Consider the following 19547-nt stretch of genomic DNA (forward strand, 5'->3'; position numbering starts at 1 on the left):
TCTTCATCACATGGTTGTGGTACATTCCGGTTCGAAGGACCAAATCATCAATCCAAAGAGACTGCTGAATTTATCCTTAATCTATATCGTTTATTCAACGTTTTAGTTACTTTCTATTGAATCCATCCTTTAAAATAAGGCTGAAATGTGTAATAAATTCCTTGCTATTTGCTCCTAGAAAAGCTATTCCTCCCTCAATCATGATTACTGGTTGCTCTTTCAGTGTAATTATGACCACAGTAACGTTCGTGTTGATTGGTAATAAGGCAAACCACCATTCAAACCATCAGTAATGCCACTATTTTTGCTAAAACTCCTTCATCACCATCTATTTCCATCAACGTTCGTCCTCGATCGATCCTTTTCTCTCTTTACGATTGCATGATAAAACGCCTTTATGCATCGTGATTGAAACACAATTCTCCTTCCTTTTTCCAGCGCAAAGACGCCACAAACAAAACTCAAATGCCGTGTAAAGCCTAGACAGAAAGACAAAATGAAGAAAATCAACAATGTAAACGACAATGGATCAACAAGCGCCTCCGCACCACTGCTTGTCATTTAGACCATACCATAATAAAAAAAAAGAACGCTCCTAATTAAACACCAGGTTTCTCCATTTTCATAAATATTTACTGCTCAAACCCTTTTGCCACCCGGGGCCCAAGGATGGGGTTAAGCGAAGCGGGAAAATTTCCCACAATTCCAATTCCCTACACCGATGGTTGATGGTGGTGTACGGTGGTGGCGTTCGCATCCATGCCGGGCGGACGCAATTGGCTCTATGTCTCCGGGCTAGCGGCGCACAGTTTAAAGCCAGCTTGAATGTAAACAAAGGCTCGAAAAATCGAGACTCTTTTTATTTCTACACACGATAGGGCGTGAAAATTGAATTTTTCCCAGTACACAATCATGCTGCCATAGTTGTTTATTTGATCCCGTTGTCACCGGGTACGATTCATGGTTGCCTGGGTAGCATAGATTATGATCATAAAGCACGGTATGATCATAAATATCTATCGACCGTTTTTGGGGGCTGTAGAACATGTCAGCAGTAAATGTGATGTAAATCAGACATTTTTTTTTCGCGAGAAGATTTATCCATCACCAGGTGGGCTATTAATCATAACTTCAATAATGATTGATTATGGCAATAAATAGACAAATGTGATAAACTAACCATCATTTTTTATTTATAAAATTATTCAACGCACTAGTAATCGACCTCATTTTTTATTTAAAGAAAAACAGATATCAATGCGCAATCGATTCCCTATCGAGATCCCGCTGTACGACTGATCGCCTTTCTGATTACCACAGCGACAACCACCGCCCTCTGCTCGACGCCAGTGTCAGTGCTGGTTTTAAATTTTCTAGTTTTCCCGCGACTCATCCACCAATTCGCTGCCAGTGCTGTGGTGAAGAAATGTTAGAAGTTAATTAAAGTTTTTTTCCCATTCCCCTTCCTGCTCTATTCCAAACACCAGGGGTACCAGGGGAATGGCGTCGCCGTACCAAGACAGCCGTACGGGAAGCGAACGAAACATGATCGCGTAGTAGACGTAGGTCCAAACCGTCGACGTTACTGTGGTGCCACGGTAGCATAATCATCCCGTGCCTAACAAAGGGACAAACATGATTTATTTGTGAAACTGGTACAAACTCTAAGGTCACCCGAACTTTACGAACCGAAGTACAGTGGTGAACACAATTGTGTGGACGAATGGAATTGTGTCTAAAAATGATAACATTTTTTGGTTTGTTCAATATATAACTTATTGATTCGTTTATATCTCTTCTAATCACCGCTGTGCTGTATTAAACAAAATATAAAATTTAAATTTTTATTTAAAAATAACTAGAATAAATAAATAGCGGCACTCGCTGTGAACGAACAAACGCCTCAAAGGAAAACGCTCAAACATTAAAGGAATCCCTTCTGCCCTTTTAAAAGGGGCGCGTTTACCGACCGTTCCTCTGCCTTCCGAGAATGCAAATGGAGAGAAACAAAAGCAATAACTAACACACACACATAGAAAAAATAATACCCACTAAAATTGACCTCTGTCAAGCGAAACACATCCAGCAGACAGGAAAAAGGAGCGGATATTTCTTTTTTTCCTTTTGCTTTTCGCGTTCCCTTTTTATCTTACCTTCCTTCTTTCGTTCGTGTTGGTTTGTGAAACGATTTTTATGTTTGTTTCCATCTCTTTTTCTATCTTTTTTGTGTATCTTCACTCATATTGCCATTCCGCTTTAGCTTACCTTTTGCTCTTGTTTCTTTCATTCTTTTATAGTTTTGAAGTTTTGTCACTTTCATACGTGGCCATGTTTGTGTGCTTGAATGTTTCTTTATAAAATGGCTGTTATTAAACCCTTTAAGGAATCAAATATGGCTGTTTAATACTTGTCCTTTTCATAAAATACAATTACTTTTTATTAAATTAAAACTCTTTCTGTACAGAGAACACACAATCTCAAAACAATTCGAGTCCATTAACCGAACGTACGGAATGTTTTCACTACTGATGGACGCCGTCATTTAACCGTGCAACTTCCAATCTCATTTGTAAGCAACACAGTGCATGAGAATCAAAGAGGAGGGTGGGACTTTCATCTTTTGCTGCCAAAAACATATTATTCCCCAATAATAACCACACGGAGCGACCGGATACGCGAACGTCAAGCGTCGATTTTTCACGTCGATTGTTTCGCTGGGCGTGAGAGGGGTTCCCCTCGGCAGTAAAAACGAAGCAAGGACGTGAAGGAACCGTCCGACACGGTAAGTTAAATTTCGGATATTTTCAATTATTCTTTCGGAACTCGACGCCCCCGCTACCCCCGATGCAGTACCGATGTCGATGAGTTATGAAAACACAAATGTGTTATTTTTAAAATCCCATTTAGGTAGTTTATTCTCGCACTGTGTTCGGAATAGTGGCAAGTGTGTATGTAGCCATAAGGGGGTCGGGGCGGAGATGATGCAATCGCAACTCACACCACGCCACCGCGGCTCTGTGCTGACCTATTGCTGACTTAAGACACTAATTTAGCTTCGATTGGAATTTGGCTGAGCTGGGCTTACTGTTGAAACGTTTGCTCTCTCTCTCTCTCTTTCTCTCTGCTTACGATTCTAGATACATACGTGGCACTCTTTCGAAAGTGGCTTGTATAGTAGAAGATTCTTATGATTCAAAAGCATTTAATAGTAATTAGTTTCTAAGCTTATTAAAAGCTAAAAAATAACATTAAAAAACAAAAACTTAAGCTCTATACAAAACATTGAAAATGTAGGAATTGAAACCATTAAACTTAACTGTACATTAAAAGAACTGGAAACGAACACAAACAGAACATTGAATCGGTCTTAATATAACTATGCACTTCATATACTCGAGGTATATCAGCAAGTTACGAGCCAAATTCCTCTGTGTGTGTGTCTGTTCTACTTCCAAGCTCAATCATGTCCACCGTTCGAATGTCGAGGCCGAACTGGGTCGATTGAGATGCAGTAAACAAGATAGGTAAATGCATAAAGATAGGAATAGTCAGTTGGAATATAAACTTGTGCTTTTCTACACTAAACAAATTAATAGAACAACTCTAATAGAGTAGTTATACGACAACTGTTATACGACAATTGTTATACGACATAATTTACATGTGCCATAAACCTTTTCGTTTGGCTCATGTTATGTTCATATGTTATACTTAAGTTTCCATTTAACTTATTTTACTCTTCTCTTAATCTTATGGAAATGTGTTTTGTTTTCCTGTGTTTTGCAGCTCTTGTTCTTCTTTTTTCCGTGTTTGTTTTACTAAACATTTTACTTCCTTTTTTCTGTGATCTTTACCTCACATTTTAGTTTGTTCGTTTATGTCATGGAGAGGATTTAGCTTGTTTTTACTTGTATCTCTATTTAATCTTATTATGCTCTTTGGAAACTAGCCGTTACTTGTTTTGCACAGTGATAACCTCTCTCTCACTCTCACTCTTTCTCTCTCTCTCTCGCACACTGACTTTTTATAAGCCTTGTACAACTATTGGAGAGTGTAGCAAATGATTGTAAGCAAATCAAAAGAGCGTCAACATCCTCTCACTCTCTCTCCCCTACGAACGTATAATACTTTACTTTACCCTCATTTCCACTCCGCATCGCACGTGATCGCGAAGATTCGAGGTAATGGAACACAGAATCGATCCTGTCCGAAACCGAAATCGTAACGTTAAACGTTATAATACCTTACCAACTATTATAAAAGGCACTCATCCGCCCATCCCATTTGTACCTCCTGTCTTTGTAGTTCCGGCTTCATCGAAACCGGAACCGCCCGTCTAGTCATTCCTTGCCACCACCATCACCACTCTCGCCCATCTCCACACCATCGCCACCGGCCGATCCGTTGCTCCAATCGCCCTCCATTCGCCAAACGCTGAACAGATAGCTAAGCTTCTCGTGGGCCAGTATGCCACTGCCACTGAACTGCAGATTGCCACCGGAAACGGCCATATTTTTGTGCTCCTCGCGCATCGCCGGCATCTCGTTGTTGGACAGTACCCGGTACAGGAAGTCAATATACCTGCGAACGAAGGAGAGAGAGAGAGAAGGGAAAAAGGGGAAGCATTAGAAGCCTGCGGGACCCATTTACGTTTCAGGTGGCTAATGAACACAACACAAACAAACAAACAAACAAACGCCCATCCCCTTTTCGGGACGCCATTTTTGTCCCCTGCTACGGGTACGTCGCCGCCGCCGCCGCAAGGCCATTTCGAATTCGTTTGAAGTCACACAGGTAAACAGCCAGAATAACAGGATTTCCCACCAGAATCCTGTTACTTGGTCACTCCCTGTCTTACGGCCGGCGGATCGCCATTTTTGAAAAGGAACGGGCAATGAACTCGGGTTTTCGGAATCATTACGACCCTTGGGTATATCCCAGCTGGAAAGTTGTCTGATTGGATTAAACCTTTTCACATAAAACGGATGGAGCGATAAAGATTGGGTTTTTTTGCGTGCTCTCTCTAGCCCTAGCAAAAGGTTTCGGAATTTTGGTGTGGATTTCCTGTACGGTGGGTTTTTTGTGCTGGAAAAATGGCAGTTTGGGGGAAGTTTGGAATGATGTTTACATTTGTTTGGGAGTTTACGGAAGGTTACGTTTTGCACGACGTGACATGACGTTGGTTCCGTTGGGTTCATACAGAGATAGATATTGAGGTATGATCATCAAAGTAGTTAGCAAGATCATGCAAGATCATGATCGTTAATCCTGATTGTATGTCCCTGTTTAGTGTATATCTTTGTCGTGATCGTTTCTCCTGATCATACTAATTTTGGATCCTTACGACTTGGATGAAGTCACTCAACACCCTTTTATTGTAATCTTGCTTAGTGTCTTCTTTCCTGTACGGTTATTATTGAAGTCCCAAAATTAATGTTAGATCTGGTTCTAGCTCCTGATCTTGATGTAGTTCAAATCCTAGATGTATTCAATTTGTTTATATTAGTTGTTGTTCATGAATTGGCGAAGAACTAGAGAACTCATATTGCTTGTACTAAAGGTTATGACATCGACTTGAAATCAGGCTTGGTAAAGGACTATGATTGGACTGCTGTCTCTGTTCTTACCAATGCTATAACATTCCCCTAAAGCACGAAAATTCCCGAACGTGGCCAAGGTTACGATCTTTAGCCATTCTTTCACCGATCCCCGAACCAAGCGAATGAATTTTTAGCTACAATAAACTAACGTTGCTTAAAAAACGCTTGTGTATCTCATATTTATTGTACATTCGGGTGAAAGAAAGAATCCTGTTGATAACGTCTCAACAGGCTTCGTTTTCGATTCCAAAGCTGCCTCAAACATTGTATTATTTGTTTTAGATTGGTTCCTAGCACTAAAGTGGCTTTGTATATAACTTCTGTAATGAGCTCATGCTTGACATTTTGCATGAATAAGTATGTTTTGTTTAGGCTTACAATTCATAACAGTGAACATCTTTGAACATCCATCATACTTCCTCACTACCAAAGCGTCCCATTTTAAATGAAAATCCATTTTACCAAGCATCTCCAGTGTTTGCCGCTTTGCGGACATTGACTCATAAACCTACCAACAAACCAATCTTCCCAGTCTTTGCAGTCATTTTTGCCAGCCAAACTATCCAAACCCATCTACCATCTGCCTACTACCGTCGATGGATCAGGCGGACAAAGCTGGACAAAGTAGACGCCAGACGGCAGAGACGGCATCCTCACCAAATTTATTGCATCCCATAAAGCGACACTTTTAACAGCGACCGGAAATGAAGCAGGCCTACTGCCACCGGCACACCGACCTATAAATGTCGGCCAGCTTCAGACAGAGTGCGGTGTCTGAATTGCGCCTTCCCTTTGCTCGGCCTTTTATGCTTCCAAGTGGGCCAGAAACTAATAAAAGGCAAGGAAGTCTTTTACACTCTCCCGCGCGAGTACAGCGAGAGCAAATTACATTTTCCAACGAAATAATAAACAACGCTGCAAACCGATTAAATTGATGCTACCTTGCTTAGGATAATAAATAATCACCACTCCCGTGAGCGATCGGCTTCCAAAATTTCCCAAAAACCCAAATAAACCGATCAAAAGCTAATTAAAACGCATAACTCCTACACAGAACAAAGGAAGCAGGCAGCGAGCAGTGGCGTGACCGAAGAATGGTGTGAAAAATGGTCCGTACGCGAGACAAACTACTTCCCGAAAAAGTCAATTAAAAACCGTTCGTCTTGTTCACTAGGCACAACCCTCCGTCCTCCATCATAGCGGTGGCGGTGGTGTGTAAAGCGATCAATCATCGAGCTGATCGTTCTGTGCGCGTTCTGCGGTGATGGTGTAAGGTTCAGGCCAGCTGCTCGCCTTTTTCCGCTGCGACGTTTGCTCGTACCCGCAGGGAGACTCGGGGCGTTTTTGACACTTGTTTTTCAGCGCAAGAAGAAACCCTCTCTGTATAGTCGTGGTGAAGAAAAGACGACAAAAACTCATTCCACGCTTGATTCGAATTTTCCCGCGGAAATCATCAACCATTTGTCTCTTGCGGGGAAGTCGGCCAAACCAAACTCCTGTGGGGATAATCATCTTTTTTTCCATCAGAAGGATCGACCTCGATCGTTTGCGTGACAGACAAGTCGTACGTTCCTTACCTAAGACAAGCCAGCACACTGAAACATCACCAGTCGTGTCCCAGGTAGTACTGTGTCGCACCGCACTGTGTGAAAGGAGTTTTCACGAGGAAGGTGATAAATTTCCTCCGATGCTTGGCTTTCTTCACATCGTTTCACTTCGTCAGCCACTTCGCAGCCCCGGCGGGATATGATCGCTTTAGTGCGCGATCGGGCCGAGTAACACCACGATCGCTCGTTATGATTCGTGTCGTTTTTCCCCCTTTTTCTTCTATTTCTTCTCGCCCCTGACAGCTAAGACTTTGATAGCTAAACGCTGAGGCAGGCGTAAAAGGCAATGTTGTAGGCAATGAAGGCGTCCTAGCGTCCCCTTGACACACATTGACAGGGGACGAATTTATAGACCGATGGTTTAACCTTCCCCCTAGTGAGCCTAGTGCAAGACGTGATCGAGTGATGACAGTACGTAGCGCGGGGAAAATGAAACAAAGCAAAGGGGAATCGATTTGTGTGCACGATGGTTGTCTAATTACTTTCGACACAAGACACAGACAAAAGGAAGGAATCGTGGCAAGATGTAAGGGCAGTGTTTCAACAAGTGTTTTTGTTTGCTGTTGTCTATATGTAGAGTTATTATAAGAATGAAACACATAACTTTCAGGCTTAATATTAAAGAAAGGATCATCACCTCAACTTGATCAACTTTGGTCAATTTGTCTCCAAAAAAGCTTGAAGAACCTCTGAATTAGAGTTAGATCGTCCCAGCTCTAATTGCGGCCGTCAACGTTTGTGGCTAAAGATCACTTCATCTTTCAAGGTAAAGCTACTGTAATCTGATTTATTGTAGTAAACGTAGCTATTGATTGTCTATTGATGAAATCCTATTCAAGACGCAAAATTTGAGGATCGAATTGCTCTCCATGTAACACAATTTTGTCTTCGCAACCTGAAGTACATTAATCAGTGTTTTGCCTCTTTTTATTGCAAATTTGATTCGAAAAATCACTACCAAGCACAGAGAAAAGACTATTTTTCAAGACATATTTAGTTAAGCTGTCTATTGGAGGTGTGTGATCTTTGTCCAGGGTGTGATCACATAAAGGGTGTTTTGAGCAGATTGGATTCCTTTCATTAGGCTTTTAACAACCAGCTCTTTAAAGACAAGTTTTCAGTTCCTCCATAATGCTTTTCTACTACGATTGGAATGTTACAAACATTCTTCAGACAAAGAGAGAGAGAGAACGAATAATGCTTTCCGATCGATGCAATGTTTGTCTCATACAACCTTCCCAGTAAAGCCGTGCCACTTACCCCGTACAAATATTACGAATGTTTGCATAAGCTGCTATGTATAACAGCACTTTACTGTTCTCCCACCGTTCTTTCGCCTTCATTCGTTACACGCGTTTCGTTGCGGTTTACCATAAAAACGTGAAGTTAATTAACTGCCAGACCACTGCACCATTGCGCCCCACCATCCAGCGCGTCACTCATCGTGTCAGCGTGCCTTTTCGAACGGGCGGAAAGCGAAGCCGGAGTGTAAGCGAGAGCGAATTATTCATGTTGTGAAATTCTTGCAAACTACTTGCAAACATAAACAGCATAACTTCTACAAACAAGTGAAGCAAAGTTTTCTCTTTTTTGTGTATAAACGTGTGAATGGATTCTTGAGCTCTGTGTCGTTCAAATGATGGACTGTGTTTTTTCGGCCATTTTGGGCCATTTTTTGTTATGAGGCTATTAAAAATGTGAGTGTTCTTCTTTTTCCGAAGTTTTAGGACAATTATTACCCCAAATTGACCTGCTTGATGAGCATCACTTTTCTATCTTTCTTCCCCCCTTAGAGTGTCTCTCTATTTCTTCTCCATTTCTGCTAACACAACAACTCCGCACGCACATGTGTTTCGCGTATCGCATCGTACACAACTCCCCGGATTAAGATGGCGTAACTCATTCATTTTTAAACAACAAAAAATACGACTCCCCTTTTTTCGTTGTGCCCCTCCCCAAAGGGACACGGAATCTCCGGTCCCACAGTAACCGGGCTGCGATCCAGCACCCCATCCCGACTCGCTGATCGCTCACCCAGCAAACCATTCTACCACCACGCTTGCTCCCTGTTACTGTTTTTACTCTTTGTTCTGCGTAATTTCCTGGAGCAAGGCGGGGCTGGAAGCAGGCTTCCGATGGAGGTCCTGCACTCCCCCCCCCCTAACCGTACAGTTGTTTTTCATGACATCATCGCGCTACCTTCGAGCGCGGGAACGCGACCGATTTTCCCACCAAAGTTCCGCAACACATGTGTTCGACAGCGTGTACAACACTCCTGTGGCGACGGAAAGTGAAACGGTGGCTCCCCATTCGATCGTATGAGTGTGTGTGTGTGATGTATGCGCACAAAAGCATGAAGGAATTTATGTGCCTCTGTGTGTGCTATGCGTCTATAAAAAGTGTGTGTGTGTATTTGCCTTTGTCTAGCGCGTCTGATCGACACTCGACCTGCCGTAGGAACCACTTGAAGGGAGAGGGTGGGCGCTATAAACACTTTCGATCAAACTCATCATCATGTCACACACTCATCCATCGTGAGCATTAGATCATTAGCGATTGAATTCGTGGTGAAGTGGGTCTTAGCAAGTGCTGCCCGCGTTGATTTGCTATTAAGGCCTTTGAGGCGTAGAGTTGTTTACTTTGGTATTTAATAGGAGGAAAGGGTTCGGAAGAGTGTCTTCAACTGTCTTTAAACGATGTATATTCTAGAGATCAATTGCTGTAAGTATTGTTTAAAGATGAAAAAGCTGAAAAATGTCATCGAAGATCATCAAGGTAGGCTTTGAATTTGGTGATATAAAGAATGAAGTCTTCAGTTAATGTTTTATCCTCTTTTATGTGAATAATAACGGTTAAACAGGTAGTCTAACCTCTTTTTTGAATAGTTCAGCATACAACTTCAAAACAGGATGTATGGCGCAATTAAAACTCTTGCCAATTTTGGCATAAAACGAACAAAAAAATGGTAAAGCAACGAACCGACGCTAACAAACAAACTTTAAAAAAATAAATGGATAAAGCAATAGATCATTCTTCTCGCTCAAGTCATCAAGAAGGGCTCAGCCCCCCAGCAAACATTAACCAGTGCCGTTTGATCCTATTCAGCACTGCGTGTGCACACACACACACACACACACACACACACACACACACACACGCACACACTTTCCAACCAGTCGCGGCTTTTGAGAAACGCTCTTACGTTTGCGGTCGTCCCGTTTTTGTTTGGTGTCTCAAATTTCAACAAATTTCTTCGCCTCACTTTCCTCCGCGAGACTGCGTGCATCGTGTGTGCTTCCATCATCCACTCACCGTGTCACTGAGTGTGTGTGGCTCTTCGTTTTTAATTTATGTCGCACTTGTCACACGCCGATGCGCCATACAGATGCGGCCTCGCCGCGAGTCGTACGGCGGTACCGGCGGCATTAGTTTCTTTTGTGTACGGTGCAAGTACTTGGCGAGTAGTGGAGGAGAAAAGAAGCAACACAAAAATGGACAAAATAATGACACCATCGATGGCGCTTGGGAAACAGATAAGGGGAAAATAGTGTTTTTAAACACATTTTGTAATCATTTTGTGTGCAAAAATCGGCAAAAAATTGCGGCTTCTTTATATAAAAGACAATTTAAACATCTTCCATTATCTGTTTATTTATTTGAAAATTATTACCAAATAAATGAACAAACAAACATCGCGCATTTGCTGCCAAATGTAACACTGTTTGCCCTGAAGCTCTTCCACGACCAGGCGTCTCCACCGAACAGCCTGGTCGCTCCCCTTCAAAATCCCCCCAATGAGCACTAGATCGTTCGTGACACTAATCGAAAGTGAAATCGATGACTTTGCGCGGCGAATGCGTAACCCCGAGGCGCAATGTTACCGCCGCTTTGATATGGTTTCGAATGGCGTTTGCCTAGCTTCTGGGCGTAAGCAAAAACGTTTTTATTTTATTTATTTATTTTTTACCTACCCCAAGCGTGATCATATGTATCTTCATAAATCGTTCCAATCATTGGTTGTCTTTTGCGTGGTGCTGCGCGTGCGTTATAAATCATAATACGATTTTCACTGCTTAGAGACAGTGACAGCAGGAAAAGGCGACATAATTTATTTCTAAATATGCTCTTTTTTGTGCGTCAATTTTCCCATCCTAACGATCGCTATAAATCAATCGCACCCGGTGTGGAGTCGACTTCGTAGCCGATCGATCGAGCAGCTTCAATACCGGTGTTTCGTATTGAAATTTAATAATGTCGCAAAAAAGTTTCACACACCACCATGACCACCATGATCATCAGCAGCCTGCCAGCACACATGTCATTCGCACGATCAAAATCCATTGATCATTTTCCCGTACTGACGCGTGGAAAATGCCGTTTCGTGCCGGGTGTGCCGGGGTGACTATTTATTTTTTTCTCGCCCAGCAGCCGGATACTTTGCCTTTTTTTCTTTTTCGTTCCCCTCTCCCCAGCCCTTCCCGGTGTGCTGATCTTCATCCATCTATCTTTTGCTTTTCTTTTTTCCGTAGTTTTTTTTTTCTTTTTTTGACCCGATCGTTACTGCTTTTATCTTTTGTGCGTGGTGTGTGTCACATTAATTTTCCACCCGAAACATTAACATTCTCACGAGAGCACTGCGATAGTTACAAATGAGCGGTCGCATCACATGAATGGGGAGTTATTAATGATCGTAAAGTGACCATTTTTCATCGATTCGCACCACACGTGCAGCTTTGGGAAAGAGTTAAGGAAATGATCGTGAAAAGGGAATACTAATTTTGCTTTACAAGGTAGTAGGATGGTAAAATTGGGTATAAAATATAAATTGATAACCAATTTAAACAGGTTTATCAATGTATTTGAAGATTTTGTGTAGATCAATTGAAATTATGTCATTTAATATTCCCGTTGAATTAGTTGTGGAGTGTTTGTACATGATCTTGACTAATGAAAAACTATCTACTGAAAACGGAAAATGTTCTATTTCAGGTTTGCAAAGAAAGTCTTTAAAATGTGTTTTTGGTTACTGTTTTGTAGAATTTCTCAAATTATTTTGGAGATATTAAACGATCTTTTAATCATTTCTCGTGTAGTTTTTAAACGTTCCCACAGTTATTAGCATCATTTGAGGATTTTCTTCAAATTCAAATGGGCCAACCAGTTGGGTGGAAACGCCTTATAAATCGTGGAACGAGTCCAAACCCTAGAAGAGCTCAAACTTCCTTGGGAGGCTACCAAATTTCCATGAGAAACTCTGTAAACTGCTTAAATTAAAGCACAGTTTGGTGACGCTTGAGAGACTGAAGGCGCTAAACAAAGTAGCAATTTTTACCTCATGTTTTTGTGGAACAGAAGAAGCAATTATTTGGAATGAAAGAATATTCCAGAAAAGCTTTTAACAGCAAAGAAGGTCCGAAAAGTCAATGATCGCTTTTTCTAACCGTTTAACTTAAAATTTATCAAGCTTTGACTTTGATTTCACACATTAATTAGTCCTGAAAATTGTCTTCATAGGTCGAGAGATTGCCTGGATTGCCAGCTGGAAACCTTCCTTAATATCTTCACTTCAGCCAGCATACATTTTTCATCATTTCCCTTTAATTTGTTTGAATTTGCTCCAATAATTCCTTATTCTCATAAATCCCCCAAAACTCACCTGGAAGCTAGCCGGAGCGTCTGTATCTTGCTCAGCTTGTCGCTCGGCAGCGTTGGAATGATTTTGCGCAGCGAAGCAAACGCTTCGTTCAAGCTTTGCGTCCGCTGCCGTTCGCGCACGTTCGCAATCACCCGCTGGCTCTGGACCTCCTGATAGCTGACCGATTCCTTTACGCTTCGCTTCCGGATACGGCCGGCGCGTGGTTTGCGGCTGGTTCCACCAACGGAACCGACGGTCTGTGGGTCTGCACCGCTCGTACTGGTAGGGGAGATTGCTTGCTCACCAGCCGTAGGCTCGAGCATGGCGACGGTCGTTGGTTGTGCTCGATCCTGCCCGTACTTTCCCACCGAACAGCTCGATTCGTCCAGCTTTAGGGGAGAGCCGGAACACACGGACAGGGAACTGTCGGCACCGATCGGGCTGTGGGTTGGTGTCGTATCGATTGGGGCATGAGTAGGTACGATCGTTTGTATCTGCTCCTGATGTTGATGGTGATGACCAGCTGGATGGTAGTAAACGACACCCGATGACTCATAAGTAGCAGCCGTTTCCGATACGTACATCATCGGCTTCATCTGGATCGTCTCACAGTGGCATCCGGTCACATTGCACGACCCATTGGAGGAAGATTCATCCGCATCCAGCCCGTTCAAGGCTTGTCCGCCGTGCGTTCCATTAGCACGGGACATTAGCAGCTCACTACCACCGTAAGCGATTGGGCCGTTCGAGTGGCTGTACTCCTGCGGCACAGGCGTCCCTGGAGCGTACGCCCATCCACCGTAGTTTGTGTCGTAGCGCGTCCGCTTTTCCGGCTGATAACCATCCGGGCTGAGCGAACTCTGATCAAACTCGTAGTCATAGTCCGCATCGAGCATTCGGCGCTTCTTAGCGCTCTCGCAGGAGGTAGAGTAAGTCGCCAGGATGGAGGGCAACGTGTCAAGCGCTGGCTGTGTTTGCGGTTGCTCCAGCACGTTCTGGACGCCGTAGCTCTGGAGCATTGGAAAGGCAACGCGCGAGTTGACCGTTGTCTCCGTTGGCGCTGAGGTTGGGTAAAAGTAAACCGGGTGCGAGGTAGGGACATCTCCCGCTGGTGCGTTTGTGGATGTCGGTTGGGACATTAGCACACCAAAATCTGGGTTCTGATGGCCGTCCTGATCATGAGGCTCTCGATGCTGTCCACCAGTGGCCGGATGGATTGGATGCAGATCGGGCAGATTGCGAACTTGAAGATGTTGCTGATGAGCTGCGGCATGATATCTTACACCCAATGGGCTCTGTTGCAGCTGCTGCTGGTGCTGTTTGTCTGCCTCATCGTACTGTTCCTCTTTCAGCTTTGCTGGAGAAACGTTGTTGGAGGACGGTTTCTTCATCGTGTAGGGTGAATTGTTGGAAGGTGCAGCACCGGAACCGGCTCCACTAATGTCCAGTATAAGCATTGGAGAGTTGGCCGAACGTTCACCGGACATAGTTTGCCGGGCAGCCCACTAACAAACACACACGCACAGACAGTCCTCGCTCTCGTACACTTTACACGCACAAAGTATTCACCCACAACACACAAAAACGACTCCCTCTTCACCTTTTGCGCCAGCTAATCATCAAAGCGGAGCAATTTAAGCAATTAACTGTCACTCAATCACACAAAGTCTCACATAAACTATTTTAGGGAACACCAAATACGCTCTCGCAATACACACACATATACGCGCGCGCGATCGCGACAATCCTACATTCAACTCAAACACGATCGTCACCGTCAGTCACATCCGTTCTCGCTCGTGATCAACCTCCAACTGACGCGACAGCGTGGCAGCGTTTTGGTACTGTACGATCGATCGGTATACCCAGGAACATTATTCGTCGTCGCAAGCACACGAGCAAGCACGAGCGACGATGGTACGACAACTGCAACACGGAAAAGCGGGAAAACCGATCATCCCAAAGAAGGATCACAGCATCTCGCTTACTACTTTTGTGCGAACGAGAAGCAGAGTGAGTATGACAAATAATGAGAGAGAGTGTGACACGAGCACGACTAGCAGAGCAAAGCGAAATTACGTTACGGATGTATAACGTGTAAAGATCGTTCCGCTGTTTTTTTCTTCTTCTGCCCCTGTGGAAGTTGTTCTAGATGGCAGGATTTTTTTGCGGATCTTTTGCCATCAGGCTGATGATGACAGAGTGAAGCGATCTTGATACGTGTAGCGATGCGATGGAGCGTTTCAAACTTTTAACGGTTTTTTTTGTGCGGCAAAATTGAACCGAACGATCATTTGATTGGATTGAAGATGTTTTATTTAGTTTCGTTTTCTCTTTTAATGTTTTAGTGAATATGTTTGTACATTTTATGAACTACAAATGATCAATTGGCAACTATTTCATTGAAAATTATTATAATATGTTTTAATACTTTGTCTAGAGCCTTTAGACCTAGTTTAAAACCATTTTAAAGATCTTCTTCTATCCTGTTTCAGGTTGTTTAACCATTTTCACTCTTTGATTTTGACTCCTCTCTTTCTCTCTTTTCGTAACTTTCTTGTTTCTTCTATTTAATTTCTCTAATTCTTATTCTAAGTTTTCTTTTACTCTTTTTCTCAAAGTGTATGATAGTTTCTTTTGAGCTCCTGTGCTCTTTTCTTCTTTTTTGTTAGGTCTGGCTTAGTTTAATTCAGATCATATAGTTTGATTAGTGACGATGATTAGCTTTAAGTCTTCATTAGTTGGCCTTTCTGGTGGATATGGAATTTATTAAATAAAATTAAATGCATTGAAAATTTCGGAACATTTTAATTGTATCTAACAAATTGTAATATAATGCACTATATTGATCATGTCACAGGCTGTTACGGTAAACTTTAAAGATTATATAGCTCCAAAGATATTTTGAAATATAATAATATTTCCAAAACTAAATTAAACTATACATAATATTGTATTATCCCGACGACATGTGCTACAAATAAACCGAATTAAATACAAAACAGATTTAACACATTATGTTCAAAGACTCTCCTGCTTAACATTCAATTGAAGTCTCTACAACAATAATCAACACATGGCACAGCACAGCGTGAGGCTTCATTCCTTCACCAGCGGTTCCTATCAACGTTTCTGCGTTGGATAAAACGAGCGATAAATGTAAAAAATATGCTCACAATCGCTGCCCTTTGGGAAAAAAGGAAACGCTACCACCCGCAAACGCTTAAAGATCCGGGTTATCCCACAGCGGGAAACAAATGACCTTGCAATTCTAGTGAAGAGGAAGTAACCCGCAAACAAAAAAGGAGAACTTTCCTCGAACTCATCTCCTTGCTAATGCCATGTTTTCCCCCTCATCTAGTTTGTGTCTCACACCATCGCCAGCTTGTCTCTGACGATCGTTAGCTTCCTCCCTTCCCCCGTAGGGACTAAAAACGAAACAGAGCAAATGCACGCACAGTTTTGCATATTTTATGCGCATATCTATCCATTGACACACAGGAAGCGCCGGCTTTTCCCCTCGGCTTGGCTTTATGGCTGGTCTTCTTCCCTCCCGGGTACCTGAGCCCCGAGTGCGGGACAAACCGGTTGCGGGGTGCGGGTGGATTTCCATAATTACTGTGCGCCAGGCACCAGAGGGTTTTGCTCAACAAAGCGCATAACAAGCGGCTTTAAAATTTCCCCGTTTGCGCCAGCGTACGGATGCAGCTCTGGGGAAAGTTTGCTAAGGTTTCTTGTTTGTGCCTCTGCTCGTCGGTTGTTCGTCTTTTTGATCGGTCTGTTTTTATTGATTTATTGTTTATTGACATTTCACACCTTTCCCGAGTTTCCCGTCCTTCGGTTCGGTCTTTCCGATGGGAAAGTTGTTTCGAATATATATATTGTTGGGAAACAATAATTTAATAATATATTCGAGCTTTTTGAAATGTATTGGAAATGTGAGCCGTTTTGGAATAAAAATACTACAACAAACGATAATAATTTTACTATAAATTAGAGCTAAAGTAGTTTATTTCCATAATGTTATGTTCAAATTTTATCTATTTTATTATATTATATTTTTATCATATTTTAGTTTGAAGTTCAACAACTACATGTGTTGTATAAAAATGCACCTTTAAAGGTCTTTGGTTAACGTTAATTTTATACCGCAGCGTAAACGCCTAAAAGTATGCAATCGATGTACTCGTAGCTCCTCCCCCTTTTCTCATTGAACACAGTGGCACAGTGTCGAGCGAATGGACATAGAATAGAGAAGCTTTTAGGTACTTTCTTTTGATTTTGAATAAATATTGGACTCGTCATATTGAAAAGGCAATTGTGTTCGTAAGGCTGTGTGTCATTCTTTTCTATCAATGCTATCCTTGTATCATTCATTCCGAACTTCACGACACGACACCATCCAAAACCTTCGCCCACTTTCAACCGTGTTGTGAACGAGCTTCACATCACCATGTTCGACATGGTGTCCCTTCGATATGTCCTTCTTTATGCCCCAAGCATGGCTTCACCGTTCGACATTCGATTTATCAAGCCGTGCTGTGGTAAGAAGGATAGCTACACGAGCTATAAATCGCTCGTAATGATAATAAAAAAAAGCTCAACAGACAAAACCATTCCCGAATCGAAACTATTTCACAATTAACTTTTTGTCTTTACGCCCACCGCCTCCCTGCTGCTCCTAAATCAGTAAGCAGCAAAAAAGGCTTACGATACTGCTGTCTGGCAAGAGTTATGTCTTGGTTTTGTTTCATTTTCTTGCTGCTGTTACTACACATTGCTCACGATTGGGCCACGGCACGCGATGACATTCCTCGGGCGTGCCGCGCGAAAGGATAGTAGTAGCGTGCAACCGCAAAACGGTGGCCAAGGCAGTTGATGGTCCTTTTGCTGCTAGCATTAATGTTGGGAGCATGGCTTGTTTTCCTAAGCAAAAAAGGGAGAAGCTCCTATGCTTTAATCACGGCCACTGCTAGGGTAAATGTTTTAATTATTAACCGTTTTCTGTCATGAATGAGCTAATTAGGAAAGATGTTTTATTTCTTAATAATTTGTGTGTGCAGTTGAAGTCGAATTGCAACAACAAAAATGGTGTAGAAAGGTAAAACAAAGTAAAGCAACGTGAAAGGCAAGAAACAAATCGTCCTCGTTTGCTAAGCGCCTAAAGGTATGCTAAGTGTAACAAATTTTCACCAGACAGTAATACTTTAATGAAAGATATTCCAAATGATTAATTAAAGATAGAAAAAAGCACACTAAAAAATAAATGAATTCAACACATACGAGTTGACACTGATAAACATATAAATATTAATTCAAATTACATTAAATACAAAAAAATAACCTAGAACTTAACTAGAACCAAACGAAGAAAAGAGAAAACACTGTTTATATAAAGAAGCATAACATATTTTACAAAAATCAATAGAACGAATTAAATATTCTCTCAACCCCACACAACATATCAGCCAAGTTCAGGGTCTTCAACAGGACTATTCCATCGACACACACACACCTTGTGGCCTTCACCCTCTTTAGCTTTTTACATTGACTGCAATAACCATGGCAACGACGCAGTGACCACAACATTAAATTCACACCTTACCAATACACCAGAAAAATGTTGAAATTAGCAAAACAAAATTTGAAAAACTTAATGCAAAATATATAAAATTTAAAAATGAAATTCAGTTTCCAACAATCCCAATATGCAACTCTAAAAGAATCAACAAAAACTCCGCTTTCCGTTGACTGCATCAAACTGCAATCGTGTTGCAAAACATTGCACATGCCGAAATTTCACTTTCTTTCCTTCCTTTTTTTGTCTTCTTTCTCATTTCTCAGCCCACCCGTTGACCTAGAAAGGCTCGCATTCTTGCATATGTACTCGATTCCGTAACAACCAATACAAAACCGTTCAAACCTTCGGGCAGCGCCTCCCAAACGTTCCGAAATAAAGCTTCCAAAAATTCATCGTTTTACTTCCCCCGGGATAAGGGGGTGGGATGGTCCATGAGGGGGGCAAGGGAAGGGGTCATAGAACCATGATTTTATGCAGCTTTCGAAACGGGTATTAATAAATGTTAGGAAATACATTGGAAGGTTTGAGCCCACCACTGAGCGCATGGAGGAACAGTGTAGGACATAATTTAAATACCTTTGACTATATTTTGTTAAAACAAGTTGGGTTAGCATCTTATTCATTATATTTTATTTAGCATTTAATAACATTTATATAATATTTACAAAAAAATAATAATTTACATTCATTCAACTGTCGCAAATATATATCTCTCACTGTAAACTTCTACACTTTTCTAGCGCCGGTATTGCTTCGTGTCCTCTGCGCCCCCGTGACCCTAAACGTGCTGATAGTGGAATCGATCCTTGTGTTTTCATGCTGCCAAGTTGTGGTACTGCCACCCTCTCCCCCACCCACGAACCAAACACCGTTGCTGTGTCGATAGCTACCGACACTACCGCCATGCCATCGGCAACATCCTTTAACCAACCCCCCCGAGCACACCATCGTTTTATGTTTCCCTTCAAACCCGAAAAGGCTCTATAGCTTCCGGTGCGCGTTCGGGGGGAGGGTTCGATAAAGCAAAACACTCCAACCCCTCCCGGCGAGGCGGCGAGGGCTGAACACACAGGACCTCTTAAAACTCCACACTGGGCCACTACGCCACGTCAGTTGGTCGGTAG

General features: G+C 42.3%; 1 protein-coding gene across 1 annotated transcript; it reads right to left on the minus strand.

The window, feature by feature from the left end:
• Nucleotides 1-2768: 2768 nt before the first annotated feature.
• On the minus strand, nucleotides 2769-14622 carry LOC120904311. The gene is made up of 2 exons (XM_040314222.1): nucleotides 12864-14622; nucleotides 2769-4581 (listed from the first exon to the last, which is right to left on the minus strand). Exons 1-2 carry the CDS (start codon nucleotides 14327-14329, stop codon nucleotides 4341-4343), a joined length of 1707 nt encoding a protein of 568 aa, XP_040170156.1. The 5' UTR covers nucleotides 14330-14622; the 3' UTR covers nucleotides 2769-4340.
• Nucleotides 14623-19547: the final 4925 nt, after the last annotated feature.

This window comes from Anopheles arabiensis, chromosome 3 (assembly GCF_016920715.1).
Source record: "Anopheles arabiensis isolate DONGOLA chromosome 3, AaraD3, whole genome shotgun sequence".
Classification (NCBI taxonomy): Eukaryota; Metazoa; Arthropoda; class Insecta; order Diptera; family Culicidae; genus Anopheles; species Anopheles arabiensis.

Coding starts and splice junctions, on each gene's coding strand:
- LOC120904311 (XM_040314222.1), bottom strand. CDS start 14,329: ATGTCCGGTGAACGTTCGGCCAACTCTCCAATGCTTATACTGGACATT. Junction 4,582..12,863: donor ACGCTCCGGCTAGCTTCCAG/GTGAGTTTTGGG, acceptor CTTCGTTCGCAG/GTATATTGACTTCCTGTACC.